We start from the raw sequence: 23,661 nt of genomic DNA, 5'->3' as shown, positions 1-23,661 counted from the left end.
GAGCTTATAAATTTAAGAAAATACTTCAACAGCTGGGAATCAGTAACTTCTATTGCTCCCAATTGCCAGCTATGAAACTAGTGCCCGCAGTGTCACTGGTCCACCTGAGGCATGACAGGCACTAAAAGAAAAGGAATAAAAGGGCAAAAGAAATGAAAATAATGACTGCTGGGAAGGGGGAAATGATGGAAGCACAGGGAACTTTCTGGGATGATGGAAATATTCAAAATCTTTATTATACATACGATTCTTCAAGCTCTACATTTGTGATTGTGCATTTTATTTTCACATATATGAATTATACTTTAGTAGGTAGCATAAAATGAAAAAAAAGTAATAGTAGGACAAAGAAGGAAGTGAAAAGAGAAACGTTAAAAAAGATGAAAAAGCAGGGACAAAATAAAAGGAATGAGAAAACGTGAGACAAAGGGATGGAGTGTTCCTGACAGTAGCCTTAGGCTGTTCACTGGCCCCGAAAGGTATGGCAAGCTATCATACTGACCTCAATTTATTCTCTTGAAATTTCACATCACCTGTTTCCAAAGTCAACAATTTTGTCACTGGGAACTTTAACAGTGATGCTTGGAACTTAATATTATATTTCTCTCATGCTGTATATTTTAGATTTTAGGGAAGCCTGTAAAAGCTTTCTTTATAATTAAAATATTTTCTGTAATCATTTAAATTTAAAAGTAAAGAGCTTAAGTAACTAAGTTTTCTTTGTAGTAAGTAATTAGCAATTGTAATCACCTCTGTCCATTCTTTTCATTTTTAACTCAATTAGATTCAAATTAGATTCCTTTTGTTTTGTAAAACTTTAAATTTTACATTTGGTTACTCAGTAATAATTTTAGTTATAATTTGGTGACCCTTAAAGATAACTTCAATTTCTTCTGCTTTTAAAATTCAAATCGTGGCCAGATTTTATACCATAGAGGTGCTATATAATATGTATATAGCTATGTACTCTGCTAAAGTTGAATGCAGAGTAAAATGCCATGTATTTAAACTTTTCCACTGCTTTATATTAAGAATTTATAGATATAATCCTTTCTTTGGGATTCCCCAAAGATTATACTGAAGGCAAAACAGAAAGAACAGCAGAAATAAAAAATTCTCTGCATACTAAAAAAATAGGTTAAATGAGTTCCCTGATGTAAACATTTTAAAAGAGCAGATGTCCCCACCTTCAGTTAAAAATGCCTTCATAATCATTTGACCCTCAAAAGAAGAGATAAAAGTAAATCAAAGAATTTCTTGTTTTAAACTACTGGCATGAAAGAGCTAACATTTAAGTAAATGTATTAAATGCTTTCACTTGCTTGCCTCACAAAATACAAATAACCTGTGAAGAAAAAAAGCTATAGATATTACCAGTTTAAGAAGAGACATGGAGAAGTTTAATTCACTATCTAATGAAACAGAATCAAGACTGCGGTCTAGTTTAGTCTGTTTACTTTAGTAACAGATTCTGCTCAGCAGCAATTCTAGTGATCATCCCTCTAAATATTATTTACCTATAACAGGCATAACTCTGAAATAGATGTGAGAGAGACCGTCAACATGAATAAAGTTCCTATACTAGAGGAAACTTGCAATATACTAGGTAATCTAGGCTAATGCATCCACAGCTGTAAGGCATGCTAGACTGTGCCAGTTTAAAGACATATAGCTCCATTAGTAAGCAGGAAGAACTGGCTGGCATAACTTTCCATTGAGAGATCAGGAAAGCTTCCCGCAGGTAGACATGGACAATAGAGCAGGGACAGTGATAACAAAAGCGTGTAGGTAGAAAAGCACAGAGGTTCTGAGAATAGTTGGCCAGGTCAGAAGACTGCAGAATGCATGAGAGCAGTGGTGGGAGGAAAGGGCTGCAAGAGTGATTCGGCTGTGCTTAGGAAGTGTGTACTTCATTCTTGCAGAGATGGGGAGCTTTGGCATTATAACAGTTTAGAAGCGAAAGAAAGCTTAGTCATCAACTCCTTCACCATAGAAACAAGGAAACTGAGCCTCTGAAAGGTTAAGGTGCTTGAAAAGAAATACAAAATTCACAGATACGGGTCAAGAATTAAGTTCCTGTCTCCCAGGAACGACAGGATCAGGTACATGACTTAGGAAAAGTATTTCAGGAGAAACGTGCCACATAGACTAGAGAAAAAAGAAATTGTGTATAGTATAACTTAGGAGTGAAAAGAATTTGGATGTAGCATAATTTAGAATCCTTCTATTACTAAGTTGCAATAGTAACCTGTTAAGAATTTGACACACTTTGATAGCCAAATGTAATGTTAATTTGGCTATAGGAAATTCACTATCTTGGCTATATAGATTTCACTGAAGGAGGGAGGGGGAGAGAGAGAGAGAGAGAGAGAGAGAGAGAGAGAGAGGGAGAGGGAGAGGGAGGGAGGGAGGGAGAGAGAGGGAGGGAGAGAGAGGGAGAGAGACAGAGACAGACAGAGGGACAGAGAGAGAGAGAAAGAGAAAGTTTTCCTGCCAACTACATCAATAACATACATTGCCACTTGTGCCAGGTAACTCTTCATTGGAAATGGTTAATTATTAACATGAATGTCAGAACTAATTTCAACAACTGTGAATGGCAAAAGCAGTTTTAAAAGAAAGTAAACTTCACTGTTTCAGTGTCTTTAAATGTCATTTCTTTAATAACAACTATAAGCCTATGATTTCTCTAAGTAACAGAGTACACATTTCACTGTGTTACCTACACAATAGTTACACACACTGCTATGGAAAAACAGCTAAAGTAGGTGACCGTAAAATAGATGAGGCTGATTATCATTTGTGGAAAGCAACCTCAGTACTTTATAGTCATACCTTGTAATAATCACTAGCAGAGCCACCCAAAAAATGCCATGCTGGATCCATATGAGCATTATACCTAAAAATAAAAGAGCATTCTTGTCCTTCTTGATGATTATCTCCAAAGATTTCTGATGGAGCCCTATTTTCCTGTAATACACTGCCTGGATCAATCATCCAAGAAATTACCTTAACATTTTCCGTATTTTCTAATGGCACCTGCATTGTACTTTTACAGTGCCGTCATGCCTATTATTTCAATTCTTTCTGGGTTTAAATAGTTTATCTATGTCTTACCATCTAGCTTAATGGCACAATTTAAGATTATTACGCTTTGAAGCATTATTTTGAATTGAAAGAAGGTTAACATATCTATAACACTAGTCTAAGTTTAAGGGAATTTCAATAAGGACTTAAAAAAAATCACTTTTGTCTTCTTTCTTAAGCAGCACATTACATTTTCATTACTAGACTTAAGTTTTATGAGGACACAGATTGTGACATACCTATACCCTGTAGATGCTCAAAATGCTTGCTCAAATAATGAAACCAACAGTGACAGCAAGTCAACTCTGGATGCATTAGTGTGTGGCCAAAGTCATCAGGGCTGACTTGGCCTATCAGGATGCCTAGGCAATCTACTGTTCAGACTGGACTTCCTCTGCTGGCCCCTTACATGTTGATATTCTCCGGGCTCCAGCCACAGACCTTCCCTTCACACTCTATGCACTCCACCTGAGCAAAGGCTTCCATTCCCATGGCCTATTACATGTGTGGATGATACCAAATTGTTCTTTGATTCTGGCTTCCTTCCTAAGCTACAAATTTTCTCTCTTAGTGTCTATTAGATATTTCCATTCCTATCTCTTACTATTAGATATTTCCATTCCTTGAGTACATCTCAACACAAGCCCCAACTGAAGTCATCATCATCCCCCCTAAATACTGTTCCTTCTCAGGTGTTGCCTATATTAGTAAATAGCCCCACCCAGCCCCACTAACAGTGAAACCCAGGTATACCTCATTTCCAATCTTACTCACCTACAGTGAATATATTGCTGATTCCCAGTGATTCTACCACCAGAAATATATCTCTAATCTATCTGCTTCTCTCCTTTTCTAATGAGACCATTCCTGAGGCATCATCACAGCTTACCAGAGTTACTCCTAACTGGCGACTCTGTCTCCAAACTAGCTCTCCTTCAATCTACTGGGCAGACAGAATGCTCTCTCCATAATGTGAATATGTTTAAAAATCCTTAAATATCTTACTATGGTCCTTAGGAAAACATCCAAACTCCTTGTCATGGCTTAAAACATCCTGCAAGAACTGGAAATTGCCTTGTAAGTTATACTAAAACACAGCAAAATGGATAAGCACATGGGGTCTAGAGGAGCCAGAGTGACCCGTCACTTCCTAGCTATCTCAGTCAAGTTACCTGATTTCTCTGTCCCTCAGTATCCTCATCTGTAGAATAGAAATAGTAACACTGAACTCAGAGTGTGGGTGCAAATGTTAAATGAGATAAAATACAATGCTTGACACAGTGTCTGACACATCTGACACATAGTAAATGCTTAGTAAATATTAGCTACTGTTATCGCTCTAGTTAATTTCTCACTTCTCTTCCATTTGTATTCTTAGTTCCATCCATAGTGCACATCTTTCATTTCATCTTCTCACACATTTCTTCTTCCTTTACATATCCAGTCCCTCTGGCTACAACTCCCCCTCCCACAATTCTTCAGGTCTCATCCTAAATGCCACATCCTCTGGAAAGTCCTTCTGGCCCCTCCAGTCTCCTGTTAGGTGCCCTTACTATGTGCTCCTCAAGTGTTTGTATTTTCCCTGACTTACACTTGTCAGACTTTCTGGTACTTTCTTTTCACTGCTAAATTGTAAGTTCAGTGTGAAAGGCAACTGTATTCCCAGTGCCTAGCACAGAGCCTAGCATGCAGTATGCCTTTAATAAAAACTTATGCGTATGAATGAGTGTATCTTTCCTCTCCTACAATGCCCACCGCGCACCCCCCGCCCCCGCGGTGCTCCTCCTAAAACTGCAGTTGGTAGAACAGCACTACCTTCCCATAACAGCTATCTGTAAAATACAGTTCAGTAAAGGCTGCCACAGAACAAACGTGGTCAAATAATACTGGGAAACAAAGTTGCTTCTGAACCACAGCAATTCTCAGCATCTTTTTTATACTATAGGCATTGTGAATCTCCAAGTTGTGTGAGTGGGGGGCCGGGGGGAGTGGTGTATATTTCTCAAAATATCTCCTGCAATCAGTATTGGAAGGAACCACACGCATAAATCAAAAAATCTCCTTCTTTTGCAGATTGAGAAACTGAGGCCCAGAAGGGCAAAGCGACCGGTCCAAGGCCACACAGGAACTACATTCAACAAGGAAGAGAGAGAAGTAGAACCCCAGACGCCCATTTCGACCCTTCCAGTACAAACAATGCCTCTGGCTGCTTGGGTTCGCAGGTGTTGCCACCTAAATTTTATTTTCAAGCCATACTAAAGGTCAGTTTTCCTCGGCCAACCTCCTCCTAGGCCTACAGTTACTAGTCTGTCTGCAACACCCCTCCCCCTCCTCCACCCTATATGTACTTTCCCTGTGGTGCATCCGGTGCCCTGGGAGATTGACTGGAGTGGGGGCGATAGTTTCTTTCCTTCTCTCTTTCCGTCAGAGTTTATTTTTGGACTGTAAACTTTTTCCCGTAAACCAAGCGAACCTGCTAATTTTAACGCCTTCGCCTTTGAGCTCTACTCCTTACCCCAGCGCACTCCACCCTACCCTACCCGCTCCCTCCCTCGCCCAGACCCTGGGTCTTTACCTGGAACTGCCATGGCGCTGGTAAGAGGAGTCTCGGGACCCCTGGGCTTTCGAGAGGGCGCTCGCTTCCCGCTGGCCGCGAGGACTACACACAGCTAGGACGGCTTCTTCCTCCCACCGGCGCCGCGGCACTCAGGTGACAGTCTGAGAAGGCCCTAAAAGTCTCCGGCGTTAGCGGAACCAAGTAGCTGCTGCTCTAGTTTCTGGGGGAATTGTATTGTAGACTCACTCGGTCCGAACCATTACTGCCAGCTTCCAGGGGTTTAATGGATTTGCACACGCGTGGAGTGAAGTAAACAACACCAAGACTTACGAATTGTTGTCTTAAAAATTGTAATACAAATTAAAGTAATCTATAGGGGCTTAATAATCTTTTTCTCGATTCCCTGGAGGCTACTGGAATTCCCCCTTCTCAGGATTAGCGGTGCTCGGGTCCGGGAGCAACATGGCAGCATCCGTGAGGCGCTAGCTTTAGGAAAAGAGAGCGTTTGGTGTCGCTGCCTTGCGGGATTTTGACAGGTTGCAGCTTTCCACGACCTCCCGATTTAAGGAAGCGTGTACCGATAGGTGGACAGCTTTAGTTATCGACCGTTCGCTCTCATCCCCACTTAGGAGCAGAGTCCTGAGCGCTGACCAGCATGAGCAACATTTACATCCAGGAGCCTCCCACGAACGGGAAGGTGAGCGTCATCTAGGGTACCTGGGCTCCCCAAAGCGATATCTCACTGGTTAAAGGAATTCTGGGGTCCTAGGGTTGGAAGAGATTAGAAGTCTTGTCCTTACCCCTGCCTCTGAACAGGATTGCATCGAAAGCCATATACTGGCACTTCTCAGCACGTAATTGAAAAAGTCCTCAAGTGGAGATTCCTCCATCTACCAACCTCCTGGCCCTACTTGGCTTCAACCTAACTCTGCAGGCGTTTTCTAGGGTCGTAGGTAAAAAGCAAAGTATATTTTATAAATTGACCCTTTTTTTTTTTTTGCTTAATTTGGAGATCGCTCTTTCTCCATTTGTTCTACAATCCTTTATTGAATGCCTACTAGGCACCAGGTGCTGGGGATATAAAGATGGATGGATAAAACCTAGTTGTTGCCCTAGAAGAGCTAATGGTTTAGTTTGAGAGGCAGGCAGGTAAAGAAAAACCTTACATGTTTGGTAGGCGTTCTAATGGAGAGAGGAGCATATTGCTTTGGTAGTACTGAGAAGTTAGCAACTGGGAAAGTAGGGAAAGGCTTCATGGATGAAGTGTCGTTTGAGCTGGTCTTTGTCAGAGAAAGTGGGGAATGGAAAATGTTCCCACATTAGAATGAGAGAATAATTTCCTGATTGATTTTGATGGTCAAGGTATGTCAATTCCTATTCAAAGTGTTTATATGCAGTATGAGGCAGTCAATAATGGAATAAGTATCACTTGAATTCTTGAACTGGGACTTAGTCTGTATCACACACAAAATATGATGAACCAGCATAATGGAGAAAATAAAATGAGAATGAAAGCATAGAGGTGAATTAGGATAAACTGAATTTGTATCAGATACAATTATGTTGCAATCTTGTTTATTTACATTTTGTAATACAGTGAGAGCAGTTTGAAAACAAAAGCAAAAATGCTGTAAATGATACCCCCAGCAAACATTTTAGTGGGTATTTTGGGCAGAGCAATTCTTTCAGTTCTGCTGTTTGCACTTTTCCCCCTCCTCACTCCTACCCTACATCATTGTGAAAACCCAGAATATCTATCTCTTCTTACTTCCAAATGTTTCTTGAGAGTGATATCACCCCCAGTTGATAAACACTGGTAGAGATGGAATACATTGCCCATCCTGCTAGGCAGGCAGTTCACACTTGTTGTTCCTTTCTGTAGTATACTCTAGCCTGCTCAAATGGCATTTTAGCAGAGAGGGCTTTCCTATCAACTCTCTATAATATAGCAAACCTCATTCATATCCTGCATTCAACATTCCCTGGCCTCCTTAACCTCTTTAGTTTTTTCTCCAGTACTTTTTTTCTTTTTCAGTACTTATTTTTTATTGTTGTATCGTCCTCCACTACTCTCACCCATGGAATGAGCATTATGAGGGCAGAGACAGACATCTAGAATGGTGCTTGACACATGGTAGCAGCAGTTCAAATATGTACTGAATGAATCGGTGGATGAATTAATACTGTATTTCTCTTAACTTCTGAGAAGTACAAAGCATCAGTGAGTTTGAGGTTATACTTCTACTGTCAAGGGCAGACTTAGTTGGTTTACTCTGGAGGAAGATTCAACATGGTCATAAAGATGAGAAGCTTTAACAAAGATATATGCCTGAACAGAAATCTTTCATTCAACAAATATTTACTGAGCACCTAGCATAGGCCAGGCTCTATGCTAGGTTTTAGGGACACAATGGAAAGAAAAACCAGCATTGTCCCTATTATCAGAGAGTAAGTTGAGTGAAATATACCGTGGTGAAATAATCATGCAAATAAATGTATGCAAACTGTGGTGAATATTGTCCTTCTGAACAGAATTGGGCTGAGGGAGAATATGAGGCATAGCCCAAGTTTTCCTTCAAAACCAGTTTGGGACTTTTTCCAGCATAATAAGACTGATTGAAGACATTGAGGCTTCAAAATTTTGTACCATAGAGAGCATGGCAAGAATTTTGGCCTGGAAGGAATTTAAAGCAGATGGAATAAAAAGTTTCCTTAATGAAATGTTTGTTTAGTGGCTGTACTGTCTAATGCTACATTAGGTACTGAAAGGATTCAGAGATATTCCAAATATGTGGGACAAAATTTCTCTCTTCAAAGAGTATAGTGTCAACTTGGGAAGTAATTGACACATTATACCGGTGGTTAACCCCTGGCAGTAGTCTGTAAATATGCTGTGTTATGTTATAACTCTGGCCTTTGAGGATGAGGCACAGAAATGTAACCCTTGACAGAAATTTTCTTATCTACTGAAAATGAAATTTCCACATATTATGATGATTTAATCTAAATTTTATATTAACCCAATATTTATTCTTAAGAGACATTTTATTATCAAAGTATTGTCTTACTTGTAAGCTTTAAGAAAAAGAGCCACTGATGATTGACATAGTAGTTATGGCTAATGGGAATGCATGGCCAAAGGAGGAGCCATGTGCCTTTTTTTTTAATTCAGTAGTTAATCTTCGTAAAAGATTAAGAAAACCTGGTAAACAAGGTGGCCCAACCATATATGCGTTCTTTTTACTGGGAATAAGTTTCCTGTGGTCAAAAAATTTTATAAGAATAATATTTACAATAATAATAGCTATCATATTTTGAGCATTTACTATTTGTCAGGTACTGTTCTAAGCAGTCTGTGTATAATAACTCATTTTGTCCTTACAACGAACCTATGAGGATATTATTATCCCTGTTGTTTTTAATTGAAGTATATGTGACATACACTATTATATTAGTTTTGTGTTACAATATAATGATCTGACGTTTGAATACATTGCAAAGTGGTCACCACAATAAGTCTAGTTACCACTTGTCAGCATATAAAGTTAATACTACGTTATTGACTGTATTCTCCATGCTGTACATTTCATGCCCGTGTCTTATTTATTTTTTAACTGGAAGTTTGTACCACTTGATCCCCTTCACCCATTCTACCCACTCACCTCCCACCTACCTCCACTCCTCTCCTCTGGCAACCACTGGTCTATTCTCTGTATCTAAGAGTCTAGGTTTTGTTTTGTTTTGTTTGTTTTGTGTTTTAGAGTCCATGTGTAAGTGAAATCATGTGGTATTTGTCTTTCTCTGTCTGACTTATTTAGCATAATACTGTCAAGCTCCATCCATGTTGTGGCACATGGCAGTATTCCTTTCATTTTTATGGCTGAGTGGTATTCTAGTGTGTATCTTCTTTATATTCATCCATCAATGGACACTTAAGTTGTTTCCATATGTTGGCTATTGTGAATAATGCTGCAGTGAACAGAGGGGCACATATATCTTTTCTAGTTAGTGTTTTCATTTTCTTCGGATAAATACCCAGAAGTGGAATTGCTGGTTAGTACAGTAGTTCATTTTTAATTTTCTGAGGAACCTCCACACTGTTTTCCATAGTAGCTGCACCAGTTTATATTCCCACCAACAGTACACAGGGGTTCCCTTTTTTCCACATCTTTGCCAACACTTACTATTTCTTATCTTTTTAATAATAGCCATTCTATTGGGTGTGAGGTGATACCTCATTGTGGTTTTGATTTGCATTTATCTGATGATTAGTGGTGTTGAGCATCTTTTCATGTGCCTATTGCCCGTCTGTATGTCTTTGGGAAAATGTCTGTTCAGATCCTTATACTCGTTTTTTAATCAGGTTGTTTTTATGTTACTTAGTTGTATAAGTTATTTTTATATTTTGGATATTAACCCTTTATCAGATATATAATTTGCAAATATCTTCTCCCATTCAGTAGGTTGTATTTTCATTTCATTGATGGTTTCCTTTGCTGTGCAGAAGCTTTTTAGTTTGATGTAGTCCCATTTGTTTATTTTTCCTTTTGTTTCCCTTGCCTTTGGATCAGATACAAAAAAAAAAAATTGCTAAGACCAGTGTCAAGGAGCTTACTGCCTATCTTTTCTTCTAGAATATTTATGGTTTCAGGTTTTATATTCAAGTCTTGAATCCATTTTGAGGTTATTTTTATATATGGTGTAAGATAGTGGTCCAGTTTCACTCTTTTACTTGCATCTGTCCAGCTTTCCCAGCTTAGTTTATTGAAGAGACTGTCGTATCCCCATTGTGTATTCTTACCTCCTTAGTTGTAAATTAATTAACTGTGTATGTGTGTGTTTATTTCTGAGCTTTCTATTCTGTTCCATTGATCTATGTGTCTTTTTATACCAATACCATACTGTTTTGATTACTATAGCATTGTAATATAGTTTGAAATCAGGGAGCATGGTACCTCTGGCTTTGTTATTCTTTCTCAAGATTGCTTTGACCATTTGGGGTCTTTTGTGGTTCCATACAAAGTTTAGGATTATTTGTTCTGGTTCTGTGAAAAATGCCATTGGAACTTTGATAGGGATTGCACTGAATCTATCGATTGTTTTGGGTAGTATGGACATTTTAACAATAGTCTTTCAATCCATGAGCACAAAATATCTTTCTACTTATTTTGTGTCTTTTTCAGTTTTTTCATCTCTGTCTTATATTTTCATCTATGTCTTATATTTTAAAGATGGTTTGCCTCCTGGTTAAATTTATTCCTAGGTTTTTTGTTTTTGAGGGTTTTTTTTTTTTTGGTGCAGTTGTAAATGGGATTCTTTTCTTGATTTCTCATTCTGATAGTTTATTATTACTGTATAGAAATGCAGTAGATTTTTGTATATTAATTTTGTGTCCTGCAGTTTAACTGAATTCATTTATTAGTTCTAACATTTTTTTGCTGGAGTCTTTAGGGTTTTCTATATAGTATCATGTCAACTGCAAATAGTGACAGTTTACTTCTTCCTTTCCAATTTTGATGCCTTTTATTTCTTTGTCCTGCCTAATTGCTGTGGGTAGGACTACTGGTACTATGTTGAATAAAGGTGGGTAGAGTGGGCACCCTTGTCTTGTCCCTGATCTTAGAGGAAAAGCTTTTAGCTTTTCACCATTGAGTATGATACTAACTGTGGGTTTGTCATATATCACATTAATCACATTGAAGTACATTCCTTCTATACCCACTTTGTTGAGACTTTTTATCATAAATGATGTTGAATTTTTTCCAAAGCTTTTTCTGCATCTATTGAGATGATCATATGATTTTTATCTTTCATTTTGTTAATGTGGTGTAATACATTGGTTGATTTGTGGATGTTGAGCCACTGTTGCATCCCTGGGATAAATCCCACTTGATCATCCTGTGTGATCCTTTTAATGTATTGTTGCATTTGATTTGCTAATATTTTATTGAGAATTTTTGCATAATGTTTGTCAAGGATATTGGCCTGTAATTTTCTTTTTTTGTGGCGTCTTTGGTTTTGTTATCAGGGTAATGCTGGCTTTGTAAAATGAGTTTGAGACAAGTAGGTATTAAATCTTTCTTGAATGTTTGGTAGAATTCATCAGTGAAGCCATCTAGTCCTGTACTTTTGTTTGTTGGGAGCTTTTGATTACTGATTCAATCTCCTTACTAGTAATTGGTCTCTTCACATTTTCTATTTTGTCATGATTCAGTCTTGGGAGATTGTATGTTTCTAGGAATTTATCTGTTTTTTCTAGGTGGTCCAATTTGTTGGCATATAATTGTTCAGAGTGTCTCTTTGCTCCTTTGTGTTTGAGTGGTATCAGTAGTAACTTCTCTTGCATTTCTGATTTTATTTATTGGAGTCCTCTCTTTTTTTTTTCTTCGTGAGTGTGGCTAAAGGTTTGTGAGTTTTGTTTATCTTTTCAAAGAACTAGCTCTTAGTTTTATTGATCTTTTCTATTGTTTTTTAGTCTCTATTTCATTTATTACACTTTGATCTTTATTATTTCCTTCCTTCTACTAACTTTGGGCTTCACTTGTTCTTCTTTTTCTAGTTCATTTACGTGTAAAGTTAGATTGTTTTAGATTTTCTTGTTTCTTGAGATTGGCCTGTATTGCTATGACCTTCTCTCTTAGAAACACTTTTTTTTTTTTTTTTTGCTTTACGCGGGCCTCTCACTGCTGTGGCCTCTCCCGTTGCCGAGCACAGACTCCAGACGCGCAGGCTCAGCGGCCATGACTCATGGGCCCAGCCGCTCCGCAGCATGTGGGATCTTCCCGGACTGGGGCACGAACCTGTGTCCCCTGCATCGGCAGGCGGACTCTCAACCACTGCGCCACCAGGGAAGTCCTCTTAGGAACACTTTTGTTGCATCCCATAAGTTTTGGTGTGTGGTATTTCTTTTTTTTTAAATTAATTTTTATTGGAGTGTAGTTGCTTTACAATGTTGTGTTAGTTTCTGCTGTGCAGCAAACTGAATCAGTTATATATATACATATATCTACTCTTTTTTAGATTTCCTTCCCATTTAGGTTACCACAGAGCATTGAGTAGAGTTCCCTGTGCTATACAGTAGGTTCTCATTAGTTATCTCTTTTATACATAGTAGCGTATATATGTCAATCCCAGTCTCCCGATTCATCCCACCCACTCCTCCCCACCTTGGTGACCATAAGTTTGTTCTTTATATCTGTGACTCTATTTCTGCTTTGCAAATACATTCATCTCTACCATTTTTCTAGATTCCACATGTAAGCAATATTATACGATACTTGTTTTTCTCTTTCTGACTTTCTTCACTCTGTATGACACTCTCTAGGTCCACCCATGTCTCTACAAATGGCACTATTTCGTTCCTTTTTATGGCTGAGTAATATTCCATTGTATATATGTACCACATCTTCTTTATCCATTCCTCTGTCGATGGATATTTAGGTTGCTTCCACTTTTGTTGCATCCCGTAAGGTTTGGTGTGTGGTATTTCTGTCCCTAGGTATTTTTTAATTTCTCCTTTGATTTCTTCAGTGATCCATTGGTTGTTCAGTTGTTTTTTTTTAATTGAAGTATTGTTGATTTACAACATTGTGTTAGTTTCAGGTATACAGCAAAGTGATTCACTTATACATACAAGAGCAAGTCTCTTGGCATCATTTTTCCAATAGCATTTGCTCACTTTGTGTCTCTGTGTCACATTTTGGTAATTCTTGCAATATTTTAAAACCTCCACCAGGGAAAAGATTATGACTTGCTAAAGGCTCACATGAGGATTGGCAGTTTTTAGTAATAAAGTATTTTAAAATTAAGGTTTGCACATTGTTTTTTTAGACATAATGCCGTTGCATACTTAATAGACTACAATATAGAGTAAACATAACTTCTGTATGCACTGAGAAACCAAAAACTTTATGTGACTCACTTTATTGCAATATTCATTTCACTGTAATGGTCTGGAACCAAACCTGCAATATCTCAGAGGTATGCTTGAATATGAAATGTTCAATAGGCAAATCCATAGAGACAGAGAGTAGATTAGTGGTTGCCTGGGGATAGGAAATATGGAAACTTGTCTAGGTTCTCTTTAACAATAGAACTTTATTTCAAGTATACAAGGGGATAATGAGGTAGGAAGGACATTTGTTATGTATACTGTACTTCTAAGATTGGGATGTATATCAGGCCTTGTGGAAAATCAAATCGTGTTACACAGTGTTATTTTAGATAATACAATCTGAGGTAGAAGGAGTTACTCAGCCTCTCATTTTGCATCCCACATGTATATTTTCCAGGAGAATGAGAATCCACTTGGATTGGTGTGTCACCATTCAATATGGAGAATCTCTTTGGGGCGTTGTTTCATGCCAAGCCAAGTTAGAAGGCCTTTCTCATGTCCAACCAATATATGAATGCTTTTGACTTAGGCACTTTTCTCTACTCAAATCAGTTGTGACCAGAGTAACTTGGGGATTTATTTTGTGACATGTGGCAGGGCCCTAGAGCTTGATGGACTGTTTTTCCAGTATAGTGTGGAATTTATGGTGAACTTTGTGGAGGCAGTACAGTGAGATAGAAAAGGTATGGGCTTTGCAGCAGACAGCCTTTGACTTAAATTGTTCACCATGAGACCCTGGATAAATTTACTTTATCTGAGTCTCTGTTTCTTCATAAGTATAATAGGAGTAATGATACCTATCTTGTAGGTGAGGATTAAATGAGGTAGGATATGTAAAGTGGCACAGAAGCTAACACCTGGAAGGCACTCAACAAATGTCCCCTTCTTTTTGTAGAGGAAGTGTAATGGATTGAGAAAATCATGCACATTTGCATTTTTAGTTCTTTTATATTTCTTTAAGGGTTAAGAACCATTTTAAAAGCTACCACAGTATAGATATTTTCACCTCTTCCACCCCCATGGAGCATAATTGTAAGAGAACTATGTAGCCAGTAAAACCCCAAAAAGATACAATAAATTCATCAATGTTACATAAATTATGGCAATTAATTTGAGCTTCTGAAACAGAAACTGAAAGGCAATTATAGCAAAAGTGATGGTGATGGTCATATATCATTGACCATTGATCACAGATTGACACTGATCTACTTTGGCACACTGTGGGGTGGATGTGTGCGGGGAGTGATACTAGAGAAGTTGGATTCTAGCTGTGCCACAGTGTTCAAATTTAGAGCTTTCCGTTCTTTTTGGTTATTTGTGGTTATTAATAAGACTGTTATAAGCTGTCTCCTCCTGTGGGTTCAGTAGGGATTTTGGTTGTTGCAAGATGGCTGGTTGCACCAACGAGTAACTGCCTTCATGAGCTATGGAAAGAAGGCTATCAAAGGATTCCATTTACCATAGATGGTAATTTTAAGGCACACCATTTTAGTATTATACAACCCAGAATTAGATTAAGAATGTTCCTTTGTAAGTTAGGAATGGCGTGATTTTGAATGAAAAAGTAGAGTGTTTATATGTTGAAAGGTAATTGTAAAATTGTCCTACAGTGCTGTAATTTCATGGGATTGTTCTTTAATTTCTTAATTTGCTACACCAATTTTATTGGAAGAAATGCTGTAGAACACCTTTTAAATTAAAACAAGTTTATATTACTGATTTTTAGATGAATGAGGTTTTTTCTGTGATTCAAAAACATATGCTATTTTTTCTTAAAGCCAAAATTATTTCTGAAAATGGTATTTGAAAGGTATAAATGTACAGTGACTTGTACTGAATATTTGAACTTTTTTGAGTATAACAAAAACCAAGCAAAGTTTCTAATTTTTATTTTAAAATTGAAAATTCAGTAGTGAATACTTTAAGTTGAGCAACCAATCAACTCTTAATTAAACAAAATGATAATTAACAGTGATTTTGTATGCTTTCTACAGGTTTTATTGAAAACTACAGCTGGAGATATTGACATAGAGTTGTGGTCAAAAGAAGCTCCTAAAGCTTGCAGAAATTTCATTCAGCTTTGTTTGGAAGGTAATCATAATTCTTGAATTTTATTCTGTAGGAGAAATTTTGTTAATTTAAAAATAAACTGCAGGGACTTCCCTGGTGGTCCAGTGGTTAAGACTGTGCCTCCACTGCAGGGGGCATGGGTTCAGTCCGTGGTCAGGGAACTAAGATCTCTCATGCCGCACGGTGTGGCCAAAAATAAATAAAAATAAAATAAAATAAACTGCAGTGTATTTTTCCATAACATTGAAGACTGGTGTTAAATAGTGGTAATGGATGCTGGGAGTTGATATAAATGATACCATCTTGAGCTGTGTGTCAGGAAATGGAGAGAGGAGATGAAACTCCTTCCCCCCAGTAAATCTCTATATCTTTTTTTTTTTTAATCTTTATGTCTTTAACAGAGATATTTATCTCAGCAAATAATACTTTGATCTTCTTTGATCTCCTTGGCTGTTTTCACTTCTTTCTTTCATCCTCTAAATATGGGTATTCCCTAAGATTGCCTTTAGTTCTCTATTGTCTTTACTCTTCAATTGTTACTTCCAACCAAGTGACTGTCAAATATAGAATTCCAGCCATTTCTCCTCTTTTGAGCTCTAATTTACATATCTAATTGCCTAGTGGACTTTTCTACTCAAATCTTCTACTGTCAGCTACAACTAAACTGATGAAAACCAAATTTACCAGTTTCTTCCTCAGACTGCCTTGACTGTCACCAATGTGATTGTAATTGCCTTTTACCTGGTCTTGCATTTTCTCATCTTTGACCTCTTTACCCTCACATTTATTCATCTGGTATTTGAATCCTCAGGCAGCTTAGCTTCCTAGCTTTCCAATTTTATTTTTCATTGCATATAACCACATGGTTTCAGTTGACTATTATCTTTATTTCCTGAGCAGTTCTTTCCCATTTCCACTCATACCTCCTTCATATCCTGAATCTTCTCATATCCTCCCTCGCCTTTTTGGAATACTTTCTCTTCTCTTCTTTTTCTACTCAAGTCACTTTTTTTTTTCTTTTTGGCTACACGGTCTGGCTTGTAGGATCTTAGTTCCCCCACCACGGACTGAACCCTGGGCCCCAGCAGTGAAAGCACTTGAGTCCTAACCACTGGACCGCCAGGGAATTCCACCACTTTTTAATGTCTATTCAAAATTCTACTTTCTCCACAAAGCCTTCCAGCCAGCTTTCAGTGATGGTATTATCAATGTCACTAGTAACTCTTAGATTTGAGTAATGAAGTTCAAGGTATCAGAAAACAGCACTTTGAGTCAAAAGCAAGATGTGAAAGAGAATACAAAATAACCAGTAGTATGGTACAGTGAGAGTTCTCCAAATAGATAACTAAACAAGCAAAATTACCAGGGGAAGGTTTAAGGAATAAAACCACCCAGACCAAAACAAAAACAACCGCCTCTCCAAAACAAAAAATAAATCGAGCTGACAAAAAAGAAAAAGAGAAAAGAAGACATCTGTAAAGACCATTATTAATAATTGCTATGGCAGGCAGGAAGGAAATTGAATCAGACAGGTAGTTCAGTCAGAGAAGCCTCAAATAACTGTCAACAGAGCCGAGAAACACAGTAGACACTGAAAAGTAAGACTTGTTTCTGGAAAGAAGTTTTGAAGAATCAAAAGCTCAAATTTTACAGAAGAGTGAAAGTACAAAAACATTACAAAGAATAAATGGTAAATTATAATCCATGACCAGGTGAATGGAAGAAACAGAAAACATCTGGATATAATATAACAATGAAAGAAGAAATAAGGTTCTTAAGTTAGGTGATGATGAAACAATTACAACATTAAAAAATTATTTCCCTATTTATGAGAATACAATAAGAAAGAAAAAAGAATAGAAAAATAATAAGAAAAAATAATTAGAACAATTCTTTTAATTGAATAGGTGAGAAATAGAATTATTATTGCAAAGGCTAACAAGAAGCCTGAGAAAACTAATTTAAATAAAGCTCCTAAATGAATAAAGTCAAGGTTTTAAAATTTTAATTCAGAGAACCTCATTTTAATTCTCTGATTGTATTATTTAAACAAATGATGATATTTCTAGATCTTGTAATGGTCATATCAATATTTTAAAAAAAGAACATGATTTCCAAAATTAAAAAGCAAATAAATAAAAATGAGCAAGTGGAAGCACAGCCTCAGATATGGCTCTCAACTAAAATGGTGTTCACAGTTAAAGGGAAATTCTTAGTATTTTTTTTCCAGCTTTACTGAGGTATGATTGACAGAAATTGTATATATTTAGATTATACAACATGATTTTTTTAAAGGTGTACAATGTGATGACTTAATATATGTATACATTGTGAAATGATTACCACAATCAAGTTAAGTAACATATCTGCCACCTCACATAGTTACCTTTTTGTGTGAGTGTATGTGGTGAGAACATGAGATGTACAAATTTCTAGTATACAATACAGTATTATTAACTAAGATCACCATGCTGTGCATTGGATCCCCAGAACTTATTCATCTTATAACTGAAAATCTGTATCTTTTTGACCAACATCTTCCCATTTCCCCCATCACCTCCAGCCTGTGGCAACCACCATTCTACTCTCTGTTTCTATGAGTTGAACTTCTTTAGATTCCACATATAAGTAGGAATATACAGTATTTGTCTTTCTGTGTCTGGGGGGAGTTTTTAGTTTTTATGAAAACAAAACATTTACAGTTACACAGACTTAACCTTGGATTTCAGGTCTTTGTAGGATAGATAGATAAACATTTAAAAATGAGTGAAAATTTAAAAAAATTTTAAGTTTAAAAAGTAGGTTAAAAAAGAAGAGAAGGAAAGGGAAGCTTGTTATCTTTGAAAATTTTGTTAGTTCTTCTGAAGAATGAGGAAGGAGAAGAATTTTAGGTCTGAAAAACAAAGTGGGGAACAGAAAGAGAAGTAGATAAGAAAATCCAAATTTTTATACTTTATGTGACTATTAACTCCTGTGAAATTTTACCTCAGCCCTGTCTCCTGAATGTCCGTGCTTCATCAGTTATGTTTTATCCCCTTCCTCCTTTAACAAGAGTTTTAATAATTTTTTAGAAGTTACAAACGTAAGTATATGGTAAGAGATTTAAAGAAATATCTTACAAAACTAAAATGTTCGTTTAAAAAAACCCAAGAGGCTAAAATAGAGAGCTCACAAAGGAGATTTAAATAAAAAGTTATTAATGATAATATTTACAAAATTAAACACAAAACAAAATTCTAGAAGAAGAACCAGATATATATGATTTTAAAATGCAAATATATATTCCTGTGTGTATTAATACTTGGGCAGAAATATAATTAGTCAAAATATGTCATGATACCCATACATTGTACAGCCAGAAATAAAAAACATAATGACAAATAGCAGACTCACGGCATCCGAATAGAAACTTCATTTCCTATTTGAGGTACATGTAAATTTCTTTTTTTCAATACTGGAAAAATTCAGGAGGATATTTTGAACACACATAATGAGATAATAAAACCCCTTCAAAATACTTATGGGAATGATACATAAACATTTAAGAAGGACGTCAAACATTATTGCAAGCAGGAAGATCTTTTAAGCACATGGTAAGCTGTAAGTATAAATGCATAGTTCAACAGTGATTATTAATAAATTACAAGGAACTGGAAATAATGGATATGGAAATTATTTGGAAATTTGCAATTCTAGGCACAATAGAGTACAAAATTTAAGGTGTAGAGAAATTATAGAAAATTTCTACTCAATATATGTAGTAGTATAATAATTTCATTTATCCAACAAGAATATAATTAGGAAAATAAAGGAAAGCTTAAAGCTAAAATCCAACATCACTGAAATACTTAATAGGAAATAGGAAAAAGAAATAAGATGGGTAATTTTAAAATTTGAAAGCACAAGTAATAAAGACCTCTTTCATGTCCCCCTTCCCTCATATCTAATAGATCTCTGAGCCTTATAGATCCTGCTTCCTAGAGAATTCTTGAATCTGTGCCTCAAAATAAGCCATAGTCAGGTCTTGACTCTTAGGACAACAGTTGCTCTCTCTCTCTCTCTCTCTCAACCTTGTTACTTCCAATCAGTTCTTCATTATGGAGTTTAAGTGATCCTTTGAAAAAGTAAATCTGATCATGTGCTCAAAAACTGTTGATTGCATGCACTATTTACAATAGCTAGGTCATGGAAGCAACCTAAATGCCCATCGACAGATGAATGGGTAAAGAAGATGTGGTACATATATACAATGGAATATTACTCAGCCATAAAAAGGAACGAAATTGGGTCATGTGTAGAGATGTGGATGAATCTGTCACAGAGACTGTCATAGCAAAGTAAGTCAGAAAGAGAAAAACAAATATCGCATATTAACGCATATATGTGGAACCTAGAAAAATGGTACAGATGAACCCGTTTGCAGGGCAGAAATTGAGACACAGATGTAGAGAACAAACGTATGGACACCAAGCGGGGGAAAGCAGTGGTGGGTGGTGCTGGTGGTGTGATGAATTGGGAGATTGGGAATGACATGTATACACTGATGACTAATAAGAACCTGCTGTATAAAAAAATAAATAAAATTAAAAAAATAATAAAAAAACTGTTGATTGCATATTATGGGCATAAAGGATTATTTTTAGTTTTTGATACAGACTCAGGTAAGTATTCAAATTTGAGTATGGATTTGTAGAATTTAAGTGAAAATACTAAAGTCTGACCTCACATTTGTTTTGACCTTGAAAATTTATAGGTTGCCTCCACATTATCTTATTTAATCTTCAGAACAGCACTGTGAGTGAATTTATATTATTAGTTTTATAATGAGAAAATTACATGTGCAGTATGATGACTGTAGTTAATAATACTGTATTGCATATTTGGAAGTTGCTAAGACAGTAGATCTTAAAAGTTCTCATCACAAGAAAAATAATTTTGTAACCATGTATGGTGATGAATGTTAACTAGCTTTATTGTCCGTGAACATTTCACAATATATACAAATATTGAATCACTATGTTGTACATCTGAAACTAGTGTAATGTTATGTGTCAATTATATCTCAATTTAAAAAAAGAGAGAGGAAACAAAAGAGAAAAAAAAAGAAAGAAAATTGAGTTTAAGATTGCACAGCTAACAAGAGGCAAGGCTCAGAATTCCTGACTGCTATATACATTTTTAATCAGAGTAAATGGTTACTTAGGGATACAGGAGAAATACTTGTAGACTTCTTGATTTTTACAGTTTCTGGTTTGTAACCAAGGAGAACTTGTCTGTACTGGGGAGTTCTTGTGAACATAGCCTAACAGCTCTTCACTGGGAGAAGCGATTGAAAAAACTCCATTAATCTGCCTTTCTGCTTCTTCCAATCCATCCTATGAACTGGATACAGTTGTTAGATTACAGATTACATTTTTTAAAATGTGGATTTTACTTCCAGTTATAGCTTGCAAATGTAAATAATTATGAGGGTGCCTGCAAGCCACAGTATTATAGTACTTCATGAATTATGATAAACCATAGTCATGTTTTGACTAATAAAGTATCACAAAGTACTCATGCAATTGGTGTTTTATGAATTATGTCAGTAATTGTATCATTACAGTGTCTGGCCCACAGTAGGCACTTGATAAGTATCTGTCATTGAATGAGTTGGGTTGGTTCAGTTTCAAGTAATAGAAGACTCAACTCAAAATTATTTAATTAATGAAGACATTTATCATCCTCTTTGGTAAGAAATCTGGTGTCCAGAAGTTCTGCAGCTCAGTAAAGACTTTAGTGAACTATGCTCTTTCCATCTCTTTGCTTTGCATTCCTCAGCATGTGATTAAATTATGACTATGCTCAATAACTGAATCCAGCTCAATCAATTAGGAGATCATATATGATCTCTCTTGTATGTTTATAGCTTCCCATTAATATATTTATATATAAATATAAGTAATTTTCTTCATTTAGCAAACTTACTGAGAGTCTAATTGGACTCATGTATTGTGTTTATTTATTGAAAATTTCTTGAGGGTGGTGCATTGATGGTGCTAGACCTATAATCAGTGAGTAATTTTGATATATTTTGGGTTTGTATGTTGTTTATATAAGTTAATTTTCTATGGGGAGAAGAGGAAGAATTAGGAAGTAAGGTATTTATCTCTATGAGGATTTCTCAATCTCCAGGACTGTTGACATCTCCAGTAATTCTTTGTTGTAGGGGCTTCCTGTGCTTTGTAGGATGTTTACCAGTATCCCTGGCCTCTACCTACTAGATGCCAGTAACATCTCCCATGTGTGAAAACCAAATATTTCTAGACATTGACAAGTGTCCCCTAGGGAGAAAAATGCTGCTTCTCCTCACCGCAGTTGAGAACCACAGATCTATACCAAAACTCTCCAATTTTTATTTTGAAAACTGTAATCCGGAGTTTAAGAGAATCCTGAAAGTAGATACGAAACAACCACTACCATGGTTTCTATAGAAATTGTTCCGTTTTGAGTAGATTTTTTTTTTTTTTTTTGCAGTACGCGGGCCTCTCATTGTTGTGGCCTCTCCCATTGCGGAGCACAGGCTCCGGACGCACAGGCTCAGCAGCCATGGCTCACGGGCCCAGCCGCTCTGCGGCATGTGGGATCTTCCCGGACTGGGGCACGAACCCGCGTCCCCTGCATCGGCAGGCGGACTCTCAACCACTGCGCCACCAGGGAAACCCCTTGAGTAGATATTTTATAATACAGAAGAAAAGATTTTGGTTTAGGAGCCTATTTAACGTTCTGAGGGAAAAAATCTTGTGACTAGTTGTATTTACTCTGATAACTATAGATACACTTAGTTTTAGACATTGATAAATTTTTCTTTTATTAAAGTATGGTTGATTTACAATGTTGTATTAGTTTCAGGTGTACAACAAAGTAATTAAGATATATATATAGATATAGGTAGATAGATATTCTCTCTCAGATTTTTTTCCATTATAGGTTATTGCAAGATATAGTTTTCTGTGCTATACATTGGTCCTTGTTGTTTATCTATTTTATATATATAGTAGTGTGTATCTGTTAATCCCAAACTCCTGTTTTATCCCTCCCCACCCCTTTCCCCTTTGGTAACCATAAGTTTGTTTTCTATGTTTTCTATGTCTGTGAGTCTCTTTCTGTTTTGTAATTAAGTTCATTTGTATCATTTTTTAGATTCCACATATAAGTGATATCATATGATATTTGTCTTTCTCTGACTTACTTCACTTTATATGATAATCTATAGTCCATTCATGTTGCTGCCAATGGTATTATTTCATTCCTTTTTATGGCTAAGTAATATATACATATATATATATATATATATATATACTACATCTTCTTTATCCGTTCAGCTGTTGATGGACACTTAGGTTGCTTCCATGTCTTGGCTATTGTAAATAATGCCGTATGAACAATGGGGTGCATGTATCTTTTCAAATTTCAGTTTTTGTCTTTTCTGGATATATGCCCAGGAGTGGGATTGCTGGATCATATGGTAACTCTATTTTAAGTTATTTTAAGGAACCTCCATACTGTTCTCCATAGTGGCTGCACCAATTTACATTCCCACCAACAGTGTAGGAGGGTTCCCTTTTTTCCACACCTCTTCAGCATTTATTATTTGTAGACTTTTTCATGATGGCCATTCTGACTGGTGTGAGGTGATACCTCATTATAGTTTTGATTTGCATTTCTCTAATTATTAGTGATGTTGAGCAACTTTTTATGTGCCTGTTAGCCATCTGTATGTCTTCTTTGGAGAAATGTCTATTTACATCTTCTGCCCATTTTTGATTGGGTTGTTTCTTTGTTTATATTGAGCTGTTTGTATATTGTTGATATTAATCCCTGTCAGTCTCATGTTTTGCAAATAATTTCTCCCATTCTGTAGATTGTCTTTTCACTTTGTATATGGTTTTCTTTGCTGTGTAAAAGCTTGTAAGTTTGATTAGGTCCTATTTGTTTACTTTTGCTTTTATTTCTTTTGTTTTGGGAGACTGACCTAAGAAAGCATTGCTATGATTTATGTCAGAGAATGTTT

At 36.5% G+C, this 23,661-nt stretch overlaps 2 protein-coding genes across 2 annotated transcripts in view; one reads left to right on the top strand and one right to left on the bottom strand.

Moving 5' to 3' along the window:
* Window positions 1–5,830, bottom strand: part of SREK1IP1 (SREK1 interacting protein 1) — a 61,677-nt gene extending 55,847 nt beyond the window's left edge. Inside the window, exon 1 of the mRNA XM_060009432.1 lies at window positions 5,663–5,830. Coding sequence (XP_059865415.1) covers window positions 5,663–5,675 — 13 coding nt within the window. The 5' untranslated portion in view covers window positions 5,676–5,830. The remainder of the gene's footprint in view (window positions 1–5,662) is intronic.
* A 271-nt stretch (window positions 5,831–6,101) lies between these two features.
* Window positions 6,102–23,661, top strand: part of CWC27 (CWC27 spliceosome associated cyclophilin) — a 228,608-nt gene continuing 211,048 nt past the window's right edge. The window contains exons 1-2 of the mRNA XM_060009430.1: window positions 6,102–6,341; window positions 15,533–15,629. Of these exons, the coding sequence (XP_059865413.1) occupies window positions 6,300–6,341; window positions 15,533–15,629 (139 nt within the window). The 5' untranslated portion in view covers window positions 6,102–6,299. The remainder of the gene's footprint in view (window positions 6,342–15,532; window positions 15,630–23,661) is intronic.

This window comes from Delphinus delphis, chromosome 3 (assembly GCF_949987515.2).
Source record: "Delphinus delphis chromosome 3, mDelDel1.2, whole genome shotgun sequence".
In the NCBI taxonomy this organism is placed as follows: domain Eukaryota; kingdom Metazoa; phylum Chordata; class Mammalia; order Artiodactyla; family Delphinidae; genus Delphinus; species Delphinus delphis.
The sequence above is the reverse complement of the archived record's forward strand: the minus strand, read 5'-3'. Positions and strand labels throughout refer to the sequence as shown.